The 12,510-nt window shown below is 40.9% G+C and overlaps 1 protein-coding gene across 2 annotated transcripts in view; it reads left to right on the plus strand.

The window, feature by feature from the left end:
- LOC119378902 (prolow-density lipoprotein receptor-related protein 1) overlaps positions 1 to 12,510 on the plus strand; it is a 61,957-nt gene that overhangs the window by 40,382 nt on the left and 9,065 nt on the right. For both annotated transcript variants that reach the window (XR_005181074.2, XM_037647967.2), the window contains exons 14-19: positions 1,086 to 1,442; positions 3,473 to 3,608; positions 5,005 to 5,292; positions 6,703 to 6,827; positions 6,911 to 7,031; positions 8,760 to 8,842. Coding sequence is in view for 1 of the 2 variants with exons in the window: in XM_037647967.2 (XP_037503895.1) it covers positions 1,086 to 1,442; positions 3,473 to 3,608; positions 5,005 to 5,292; positions 6,703 to 6,827; positions 6,911 to 7,031; positions 8,760 to 8,842 (1,110 nt within the window). In the remaining variant the exon portion in view is untranslated. The remainder of the gene's footprint in view (positions 1 to 1,085; positions 1,443 to 3,472; positions 3,609 to 5,004; positions 5,293 to 6,702; positions 6,828 to 6,910; positions 7,032 to 8,759; positions 8,843 to 12,510) is intronic.

The following is a 12,510-nucleotide window of genomic DNA, read 5'->3' on the forward strand; positions in this document are numbered from 1 at the left end:
CGACCAGACGGGTAGGTTTTACAAGTGAGTGCTTGGGCAGCTTGGCGGTATGACTCCGATTCTTTCTCGACTGCGTTTTGCTCAGTACAAAAAATAAAGGTCAGTCTTTCCGGTGACTGTGCCATACAGTGTAACATTACAACCTCACGAGGCAAAAGTAGACTGCATTTCTGGCGAGAAATTTTTTTTTCCCCTTTGACTTCGCTTTGCAGTAACACAGCTGACAGCTATACTACTTTTGAATGTTTCTGGGGTGGTGGTGTTCTGTACTGTTTTTTTTTTTTAGTAGAGAGCTCTTGGAAATTTTCACTCTCAAAACCCAGAAGCTGCTGAATGTGTTCAGTTTTGAACTGCTTCTCTGAAACTGCAGCAGTACTAAGCACAGTAAAAGTGCCCTGTTTTGCATGATTTTTTTTTAAAGTGTTCTGGAGAGGAATACAACTGCTTAGTCTAACACTAGCGGACAAATGACAACTTTTTCTTCCACTTTCCATCGTAAATGCCGGGAGATTGCAAACCTGACAATGTATTGTGAACCTCTGACATGCTACTGATGCTCTTATCACAAAAATATGATGTTGATATCCAGTAATTCTAGGCTGTACATTCATTAAATTTTTTTTTGTAAGTGGCCAACGGCCGTGCAAATTTTGTTGCAATGCACATGCCTCAATTTACTAAAAAAATTGTATAAAAAATCACATCAAGAATCAGTTTTGTTGCAGAAACAAACAAAACCATTTTTTCCTGGCTACCCTACTGGATGAATAGTATTGGGTATCTTAGGAACAGTTCCTTCATGCTTTAATTGGCAATCAAAATAATTTATTTCTGGTGATCGATTTGACAGTTGTGGTAAAACACGTGTTCTTGATGCATTATTTCTGCATAAGGTTTAGTTGCATTGTGATGCATGGCATATGAATTGCATTCTCAAAAATTCATCTTTTCATGCATTTTAGCATTTTAAAAGTAATGAGTTTTGACTGGAAACTGTAAAAGTTCGTGTATTGTGCAGTAAATTCTTGTGTGGAAAAGAGGTGCACATACTGCCAATAGAAGATGCAAATGACATTGCTTTTCAGCCTCAAGACACCCGTGCCAGCAGTTGTTGGTGCCTTGCAAAGGAATCTGCCTCCCTGAAGAAAATGGCCACAGATGCTTGCCTGTTGGAGGTTCAGACACCCTTTTGGTGTTTCTCCAGAATCATAGGACTGTAGTTTACCCTGTTGGGTCAGATCCTACTGTGCCACCGCTACTCTTGCAAGCAGAATTCAGTGAGATGCCCCTAGATTCAATTCACGTTCTCTCTGCTGAAGAAGCAGTAGTGTTCTCGAGCCGTGAACGACTGTATCGGGCCCGCATTGATGGTTATAATGTTACTCCTGTGGCAACATTGAACAACACCAGAGTCACTGCACTGGCTGCTGATGCATCTTCAGGTGAGAATTTCTTCAGCTTTTTAACCTTGTGGATATTTTGTCTGGTGTTGTAGCTTTATGTTGTAATCAATTGATATTCGTTGTTGACTGCTTTTTAAGCACTGTAAACGGGTGGGACATACAGCTGTGCCAATTACACCAAAGTGTAACATTTACAACTTGCTGTGTCAGAACAGCACAATTGGTTAATAATTTGCCTGCCCTTTTCCAAACGTTAAACCCATACAAGAGAGGAGTTCACCATGGCGATAAAGTGGTCAGCAACATTCTTTGTTCAACCACAGTTTATCCTTTCAAATATGAAGCTCTGTAACCATGTGTCTGTGTTCAGGCCAGATTTAGCAGAAAGAGGTAACTATCTTTAACCTTAAGAATAGAGGAGGCACTGTTGTGCCATAGGCGTGATGTGCTGCCCAGGTGGTCTTGCTGAAGTGCTGGTTGACAATGCCCTCCATGCTGTGTTTATTGGTTTCATGTATTTATACAAAGAGGCAAGGCTCTGCTAAAGAATGCAAGGCATTGCAGTACTATATCTGCTTGTATGAGCAGGTCTACTGCAAATCAACTCGTAATGTACACTTCACAACTCCCAACTTTAGCCTCTTATCTTCACAATGCTGCAGTTGGCTAATCAGACTAATAAAATAATAAGCTGTTAACATTAGCACAAGGACTGAGTCTGACCTGTTCTGGTGTGAGTTAATGCTGGCTGCTGTTAAGCTGTTGACCACAAACATGTTCCGGTGGCAGATGCATGCTTCCTAACAGTGACCTTTGGTAAATTGTGCACTTGTCTGTTGCCTTTGCATTCATGTGCGGAACAATGCAGCCACAACTGTGCTGTTTGTCATTCATCTTTTGCAGCAACAAAATCTTTCACAATCTTTTAAACACCACTTTTGATCTGCCTACTTGCCCCTGTCTTCCTGCTGTAGGTGGCTGTCTGGGGCATGTCAGTCGGTTTTGCTTTGCTTGTCTAGTCTTCCTAGCAGTGCACAGTTTTTACCACTGTACGAGCTTTTGGTTAATTACCTGTCTTGCTTCACCCTCAGAAATGTTCAAAGTCCTGTAAATTCCTGTGCATGACACTTCCTCACCTATGGTTTTAAAGTCAGCTACATTTGTTCTTCTGCTTTTTGTGTGGTTAAGGAAAGACCGGTGCACATTACTGACAAGAAGAGACACAGGATTGTAGGTTTGACTCCTGGGCATGGCAGCCATATTTTGAAGAGGCTGAAATGCAAAAATGTCCATATACTTAGATTTAGATGGACGTTAAAGAACTCCAAGTGGTCAAAATTAATCTAAGCTTTTCCACTACGTTGTGCCTCATAATCATATCATGGTCTTGACCTGTTAAACTCTTGAATTTAACTTTTTCATATGGGCTACCCTTGGTGAGCACAGGTGTCTTTTCCGGTAGCTGAACACTCAAATAAATTAAGAAACAAAGAAAGCAAGCAAGACCAGCTGTACAGCCCGGTAACTGTGTAACTAAATGTGGTGAGCTGCAGCTTGTGCTACCCAGCAAACTTCATGGCTCGTCACCAGTGCAGCATCGCGTATTCAAAAGAGAAATACATGAGGCTTACTCTTTATACTCATGCCTACCCCTCCTGATACACCAACGCCTGTGAACACTGCAATGCATGGGGAAACCTGGCTTGTATTTTGTGGGCGTGTTTCAAACTTTCTGACGCCACGAAGTAAAATACCTACCATGGATCCACAGGAGACACTGACACACTGTTCTGACCCTGCCATCTAAGTGACAGCAGTGGCGTGGGCCACAGAGGCCGCCAGGGGCCAAGGACCTCCAGTTATGAGTCGAGGACTGTTTCTCGTATGTCTATGTCGTTTAGCTGGACTTCTCACAGTGTCTCTTGCCAAGATCATGTACGTTAGTGTTTAAAAGGAGCCTGTCGTAAACTCAATATTTTTATATGCACGCCTTCCTAAAGCATTCACTGGCGATCTACCGAGTTTTTGTACAAGAGGCTAGGAAAGTAATACTTCACTTTTTTTTCCAGGTCTTTTGTATAGAGCTGTGTTTAGCAGTCATGGTGCTCGGATTGAGTCTTTCTTCTTGAATGGAACTGGTGTCACCGTCCTGGTGGATACTGACCTTCACAGGGTCAATGCTTTAGCAATACACCCTTCTAGAAAGTGAGTTTACCTTCTGTGTAACCATGTGAACATTTTAGTGTGATTTTAATAAATGTTTTCACTCACTCACACATGTGCTGTTAAAATGCCTGTAAAATATAGATTGTGCTGTTATTAACATACAAGTTGTCAAAATAACATATGTGATTCGTCAAGAGTACCACCCTGTAATGCTGCCAGTATTGTGGGTATGATAATTTCAGAATTGTGGAGTGCCAAAACTCACTATGATCAGTTGCAAAAAACGCTGGGGCTTTGCTGCATGATCAAGTAATGATGTTTTATTGGAACTGCTGAAGTGTTATGGATAAAAATGCCACAGTGGCTTAAATGGTGCACTTCATATGTGTCACAAGGGTGCACGGTGTTGTTAATCTCCCAAATTCCAACTTGTAGCTGTCTTTCTAGAGTGTACCATACTATGTATGTTTTTAAGTTTGAGTTAAAAAAAAAAGACTTTGGCAGATAGTGCAGTGCTGCCACTTGAGCTATATTATTACTTGACAAATTGTTACCGGCTACTTAACAAAAATCTTTCAAATTTTTAGGTTAGGAACACATGTTCCCATTGTGCATTTGAAACCGACGAATTCTTGAGCATGTCCCAAGACCAGCACCAGTTTTGAGGTGTCTCAAAAGTGCTGCACAAAACACATAAATGTTCTATATAGTTTTTGACCCTTGATGAGGAAAGAAATATTTAAAATAATTGGCATGCCAGTGCATTTTGCTGCAGCTTGAATGAAGGTTATCTCAAACCTTGTTCTAATCTTGAGATGCCTACTAAATGCACATACCTCATGCACTGGTGATATTTAGCTATGTGTTGAAGTTAATGCTAGAAGGTTCTGAATGGCACGTTTAGAGCTACTAGAATTTTGATTTATTTAAAATTAAATCTATTGTACCTTGGTTGCCCAAGAGAAATGTTCATATCCAGCCCCAGGAAGCCTGATAATGTCTGAAGAGCTATTTTTTAGAGGTTTGTAGTCTTAAAGTAAAGAAGGGTTTGGTACAGTGCTTAAATATGACAGTGGCATCTATATTCACAATACTGATAAAACTGGAATCAAACGTAAAAGCAAACTTCAGTTCAATGCACAGCATTCTATCAACTGTAGGCTGAGGTGTAGTAGTCATGGCCTTATGAGTTTAATTGCATCTGGTGTAAGCAACTGTGATCGTTTGCAAAAAATGTTTTGCCATTATGGGAAGCTGCAGACCCAATTGTGCAGTGCAGCATGGCAGTTGCTACATGCAACTGCAGTGGTAGTTTTGCACTACAGGTAGCAGGTGATGACAGGAACACTGTGTAGAGACAAGAATAAATTATTTTAATACCTTATACTTTCAAATTCCGAGGCAGTAAAAGTTGCTTTCATTGTCTCATTTACAGACTTCTGTTTTGGAGTGATGCTGGTGAATGGCCGCGTATTGAACGCTTTGATTTAGAGACAAAGGAGCGGCAGACCATCGTTCACGAAGAGTTGTTTCAAGTGTCTGATCTGACGTTGGACTTGGAGCGTGATCTAGTGTACTGGTGCGATTTGGGCACGGCTCGCATTGAGCAAGCACACCTGGATGGCACTGGACGCACCAGAATAGGCCTCAACAAGGGTCCCAATCGCCACTATTCCCCAGTTTCTGTGGCAGTCTTCCAGTCTGTGCTTTTTTGGATTGATAGGTGAGCCAAACAGAATATAGCTTGTCCTATGAACAACTCAACTACCACATTGCCGTGCATGCAAGCACTTAAAGAGATCCTGAACCACCTCTCAGATTTGCACAAGTAGTAGATAGAACACATTGAACAGGTAGTAGATAGAAATCTGAATAATCTAGAAAAAATGTTGTCGTGTGGCATATTGAGTTCACAGATAGAGCGCAGACTTGACCTAAAATAGTCAAATTTTGGATACCGCAGTGGCATCATGGGGTGCAGACAAAAATCCTATGCAAATGCTTGACTGCACCTTCTACAGATACTTCGACTTTACAGGCAGTGAAGCAAAGGTACGAATTTGTATTATAGTATATTGCCACACCACGTGACAATATACGCAACAGCTGCCATTTTAATAACTGAATGTATAGAAAAAATAAGCCGCATTTATATGCAGTTATATGTCAGTGTAACAAACTTCAGTGTAATGAAATTTTCAGTATAACGAATTATTTGACTTTTTATAACTTTGTCCATAGAAGACCACATTTTTTATACCTCAGTATAACAAAAGCGTGATCATCTGTTTCAATATGAAAGTTTCACTGCCACCAGAAAGGAATGCTGAGCCAGTGAATTGAAACTTATACTGGTGCCATTGGTCTAATGGTTAAATTACAAGCAGTTTTAGTGAATGCATTTTTCAAATTGAGTGTCATACAATGGCTGCCAAAATGGAGCAATACCTTTTGTGGTAGCAGCTTCAAGGAAAGGGCGCATTTCAACGCTCTTTCCTGAAAAGCGTTGAAATGCGCCCTTTCCTCTGGAGTAGTGGGGAGGGAGAGCATGCAGGAAGCCTGGTGCATCGTACTGCACGCTACTCTACTTAAGTGAGCTAGACTATTCTAGGTCAGTGCAACTCTATGCAGCATAATCCTTATTGTCACCTGTGCCATATGCCAGCACCTGATTTGGTGTTTTTGTTGTCACCACGTGTCAAGTGACAAGCATGAGCAGTTGTAGAGGCGGCAGTACTAAATAGTACAAGAACATCTCACTTGCAGCTTACCTCAATTGGCATAAAGCAGGATGTTGCCATGAGGGGTGGTTCAGGACTCCTTCCTTTGAATACAAAATTAAAGGTGGTTCAGTGTTTAAAATGTGGGACATTGTGCACTCTCTTAGTCTAGGGGATCACCTGGTCTAAGGAATGTGGTAACGGTTTAATGCCTCGTACAAAAAACTGGTCAACTCTTTCCTATCATGCCATAACGAAAGTCCTGATTGCCAAAATTTGATTTTCAGGACATTTTGACAAAGCCGACCGCATGACTACACTTTTTTTTTTCTAATCACACTGGGTAGTTTTAGAAGTACTAATACAATTCTTTGTAGATGTGCAGTATGTTTAAATAAAACTTGTTTTTTCAGCACCTACTCGGGTGGCTCTTTGGTAATGTTTGTCAAAAACCGGCATCCTCAGACCTCAACATGGAGTCGGTTTCTTGGTCCAAATATGTCTCATCTGCAACTTTACAATAGGCACATGCTCCCATGTGAGTGGCTGATTTGTGAACAGCTTCCATGAGCTTAATATTTAAGCTTCCAAAAACTGAAATTATGTTAATTTATTTTTCAGATGTAAATGAGTCAAGGGATATGTACAGCTCTAACCTAAACCCTATGTCATGCCGTGGTTTCTGCTACAACGGTGGGACCTGTTTAGCCATTGAGGACGGCCCTGGTGGACCCACTTGCCAGTAAGTCACTTTTTTAATGCAAATGATGAAATTTTGTTAATGCAAAGGATGATCTTAATGAAATAAATTGTAGTAGTCTCCGATTGGCTACCATAAAACTAGCTGTTAATAGTATTGCATTAGACTAATGCGACAGAGAAGTAAACAGTAGTTCCGTTGTAAGGAAAGGCAGTATAGTGGAAAAAGACATGGATAATGTGTTGAATTTTTCTGTATTGTGTATAGAAACAATCTTCACTAGCAGTATTTTTCACAGCACAAGTGTAGATCTACGACTTGGGACCTTGTCATTAGGTCAGCGTGGAAGTACAAAGACTTTTTGTCTAGCATTTCTCCAGCACACTTGCATGTAAACTGTCCTTCAAGATCACTGAAAAGATAGGAGGGGAGTTGAAGAATGTAGTGCAACATGCCAGTTAAAAAGACTTTTCACCTCTTTATGAATTTATGAAGACATGTAGAGTACCTAGACTGAAAAAGTTTCATGAGTATGCTATAAAAGAGCAATAACGCAAAATTTTGAAGGAGATAACTTGAGAGATGGATTTCTGTGGAGACACACACACATTTGAAATAAACTTTATAGCATATGCTATGCAAGTGAGCACAAAATGGAGCACTTCGGGACGTAGACATCAACTGTCATTTAATGTAAGCAACTGACAGCCACGTATGTCATGAGTTCGTGTTGGCTGCAATGCTCTTTGTGTGTGCTCTCTGCTGCAGTTGTCAACACAGCACTCGCATGCATTGCCACACGCAACATGTGAGTCACTGTTTTGTGTGGTGTTGTGGCCAGCTGTGTTTACAAAAAAAAAAAACATCCCTGTCCCGCCTTTCTCAGTACTCTCTCAAACTGTATCTATGACCATGACTCTGCTATGACTAAGCGATATAAAAACATCTCCAAAGAAATTACCATTGTGCGCTTGAGCAAACATGCTATCCAGCCCTGATAAGTGAGTCATTAGCTACTTATTCCAACAGAAAAAACAACATACAAAGTTTTTGTGTTTGTACTTTTTTAAGAATAAATAGAATAGTGCATGTAGTATGAGCAGCTACTAATAGCTTGTGCCCATTATACACAATACCATAATTCTATAGGTTAGCCATTCTTGGTAAACAAAGTGATCTCTTAAAGAGATTAACAGAGAAATTGTTGAGAAAATCATGTCTCAGCCTACATGCTCACACTTTTTCTGCTTGTCTTGTTTAATGAGTTGCAACTGGAATAGGTAAAAGGGTGAACCAAAATTTGTCAGTTTACCATACTAGTACAACACATAATGTAAGGAGCACTTGTGAGGGCATAGAAAATGAAAGTACTACGTAGCTATGGCCAATACCATGTGTGTTCCTCTTAGCATCAGTGTGTTTGCACTGTCCCTAAAGCAGCGGCATTTTATTTTTGCAGAGCTTAGGTTGACTGATAGTTGTGTTGTTCAGCCATAATTTGCTGTTTAATAAACTGTGCAATGAAAACTGAATCAAAACGGCAAGTTGGGCGAGTTGGTAATTAAACATACTTTTTGTGATACGGGCAGCGCGACCTTGCGATCCGGATGGAGGACTAAAGGAACAGACCACCTCATCAGTGTCCGTTCCTTTAGTCCTCCATCACAAAAAGTATGCAGTAAAAACAGCACAGTAACTATATAGCAGTTATACAGTTTGTTCACAAATAACTAACATTGTCAAGCATTTGATTGTTGGTTATTTTTGCAGGTGTACTGCCAATTTTACAGGGCCACGGTGCCAGTTCTATGCAGCATACATCTACAACCCACCTTTCTCTGATGAGGAACCAGGTACAGCTGTTTTATTTTGCACTGCTTTTGTATGAGTTTTTGCATTTGAATATGAATGCCTTGCTGTTTTGGTTACATTGAAAGATTCAGGATATAGAGAGAGGCAGCTTATTGCTGGCAACATAACCTGAACCTAATGGTTAGGATTGAATGAAATTTTCTTAATTGACTTATGCATAACAAGTGTTCTACCCCTGGCTATGCTTGTGGTGCACATGTAGACAGCTTTTGTAGAGATATGTCTTCATATGCCTTTTCACAGTTCATCAGCTGTCAGAGTGATGCTCTGGCTTGTTATCAAAAGGATCAGCCAACCATCAGCAATGGACAATAAGTTACATAAAAATCGAGCAGAAGGCATTGCTACAAAAATTTTGGCCGCCTGTATCTTAACCAGTGTAGTGTTGTTGCTACAGATAAATGAAAGTACAGAGAATGCATGCACCAAACAAATCTTGATCTCTTGGCAACATGACAAAAGTCAACTTAGCTGTAACAGCTGAATCATTGCATATTTCATACGTCATTGTCCAGCTCTTCCTTTGTCGCATGCATTGGTGCATGCGTTGAGGGTGAACTTCATGACACTTGAAACTGTTTCGTTGCCTGAAACGGTTTTGCTTTCAACATGTAATCTAATAAACGCTGAATGTGTGCAAATGCAGCATTTGTTACTTAATGGCTTGGCTTATCCTGCTGGGTGGGTGCAGTCAACAACAATGTCAACTGGGCTTTGCTAGTTTAACTTAGGAGGCTCTAGGTATATGACTTACAACCATGCTGCGACATATCAAAACCAAAATATTACTGCTATTTCTTCTAGACTCAGTGGCAAAATTAGCCTGTGATGTCATGCAGTTGGAGTCCAAACGATGACGTGGCATGCCATATGGTGTCTGAAATTTCGCTCATCATTATACACTTAGTCGATGCAGACAGTGGCTGTGCCAAGGAGCTGTCCAAATAATCGAGGATACTTAAATTATTGGTCAGCAGTTGTAATGATTGAGATATTGCCAAAAGATGAGTTACCTGATCTAACACAAATTTGAACAACATTGGTACATTTATGCTTTTGCATGGAAAAATTGCTGTGACAGCGATTTCCTAGAGCTCTGCTGCACTTTACAGCACCTTGCAGACGGATATGTACACATTGCGCTGCTTAGGCGCTAAACAGCAATGTACTTTCAGTGATCTACAGCCACTTCCTCAGCCACCTTGATACATATTGAAGGCACAATGATTATGCCTTGTTCATCAAGAACATGCCTATCTAAGGTTATAGTTTTACTGACAGCTGCAGTTGGTTCTTGGAGCTGCATGAAGCATCGCCTGACCTTTGGGTACACATGTAACCGATTGCACTTTTGGCTGCTGACACAGCCATAGGGGATCATCAGTAGGCGTGGGCAAATGCTCGAGCGCTTTGAATATTCGAACTACTATTACGGTGTTAAAATTTGCTTCAAAATGAATTTAAGATTTCTGAAATTTCAAAGTATTCGAAGCGCACGAATAAACACATTTGCCCGCATGTAACCCACTGAAAAAGTGGTGTCACTGCAGTGCGGGACCACTAGGCCATGAAATCGCCTATCCTTCAACATTAAATGTTCATATTACCTGCACCCCGATTATATCTTTTTTTTTTTAAGTGTGTTATATATGGGCTTATATGTGCTAAGTATAGCAAAAACTTGCACCCTACTACTATTCAAATCCTGCTACTATTCATCCAGCTATTATTCCGTTTTGCTTCAAACCAAGAAAGTGTCATTTATAAAAACCTAGTTATAATTCTCAAAAATAATGTGCAAGATACTTGGGTCATGACAGAAATGCTAATTTTTCTTTATAATAGGCGATATGTACTATTCGAACTATTCGGTTTGAAATTATTTGACCAAATCACTATATTCGCTTTGAATCCCAAGTTTACTATTCACCCATCCCTAATCATCAGTCATCACAGCTGGTCATGTGATCAATGGATTGTCTGCAAAGTATATTGCCAACTTCAACGAATACTCAGTTTGTTCCATATCGCTATAACTTGCCAGCTGCATTATTTAAACACTGTTAAGCAGGTGCAGCTGCAGAATAGACCTTATGCAAAATTGCTGCCATCTCTCGGAGGTTTGATGAAGCTACAGATTCGGCACCATGTGGAAGGCTTGTGTCTGAATCGTATTGCTGTCGCTGCTATAACTTCTTGCTTGTATCTGCCTTGATAGTATGCAATCGGGGTATAAAACCGTCAGACGACTGTGTAAGGGACTGTACATATTATCGGCATTTCCTACTTATTACGTTGACAGTTATTACGTGTAAAGAACTGCCTCGCAACGAGAAGAATATACAAGTTTGTCACCGGGTCGCATGTAAGCCTGTCGTCGTTGAGAATGAAGCTTTGCACTGGGTTATAAATTTTGTCTGCCTGTTTTGAGTGCAGTGACTAAAGCATTGTTAGCTATCTGAGCATCATGCGTGCAGTGTAGGATGGTTGGGAGGAGGCTTTAGCGCGTGACACGGCTAGGCACAGCGATGACGGTAAGAAAGTGTTGTTGACCCATTTCAAAGCATATTTCATAAGGGATAGCCTATGTCAACCTGATGTGTTGTGCATCTAATTTGAAATAAAACGTTGCCCTCTTTTTTATTTTTGCTATAAAAATATTTCGCCGCTGTAGTCGCCGACGTATGTTACGTATAGAATTACCACACGATTAAAATCCCAAAAATTTGGGCGAAACTGATATGGGCTCTTCTTAGGGTAGAAGTTAAAAAAATAGTAAGGGGCGGTCATGAAATCCGGGCCCCCCTCTCAATTTGGCAGTGAGAGCACATGAAATGCTTGAAAAAGACGCATAGTGTAGCAATACGTGCGCGAGGCATTAGAAAATAAACTACAAACAACACACTCCAGTACATACGGTTCGTTTGCTGAGAATCGATGACACGCACAAGCTACCTGTCTAACATTAGCTGTTATCGCAATGTCATAAACGAAGTAACGTTGTCAGCAGCACCGCAGGCATGCGCGAGTAGCCGCGATGCGGCTTTGAAGCTCGTACACGAAGCGGGTTTGTCCGAGCCTGCAAGCACACGGTGCAAAATCTGTCTCGTTCCGGCATGACACAAAAGTGTTCCCTGATGAGTGCCGATGCTGTCACATACCGCATCTATTAAGAATGGCGAACATAAACACGACGTTAGTCGTAAGCAGTAGCCAGAGCAACAGAACGATCTGCTGCTTCACGTCGGCCGCCAGGAAAATCTGATAATATTGAAGTTAGTTTCCTGCAAACCTTTTTTTTCAGCATCCAAATTTCCTCAATCTGAGCAACACAGTGCACGAAAATATGTCTGCATTGCCGTTTATATCAGCCGCCACACGTTGATACGTACGCTCCGTGTGAGAGGAGGCACTGGTGTGTGCATACGCGGAGCCCGCTTAGCCTTCAACATGGCGGAAGTGCGCACAGCGGCCGGTAGATGGCAGCTGATTTTGCATATGGTCTATAATAAGTCAGAATAAGGCCTCTGTGTACTAAGAGAAGGCATATGCAACCCCACTGCTAACATTTAACATACTCTTTTTTTTTTTTAAGCTTCAAGTGTTATTTTAAAGGGGCACTAATAGCTTGCAAACCTATTTTTGTTAT

Source organism: Rhipicephalus sanguineus, chromosome 1 (assembly GCF_013339695.2).
Source record: "Rhipicephalus sanguineus isolate Rsan-2018 chromosome 1, BIME_Rsan_1.4, whole genome shotgun sequence".
NCBI classification, from domain to species: Eukaryota; Metazoa; Arthropoda; class Arachnida; order Ixodida; family Ixodidae; genus Rhipicephalus; species Rhipicephalus sanguineus.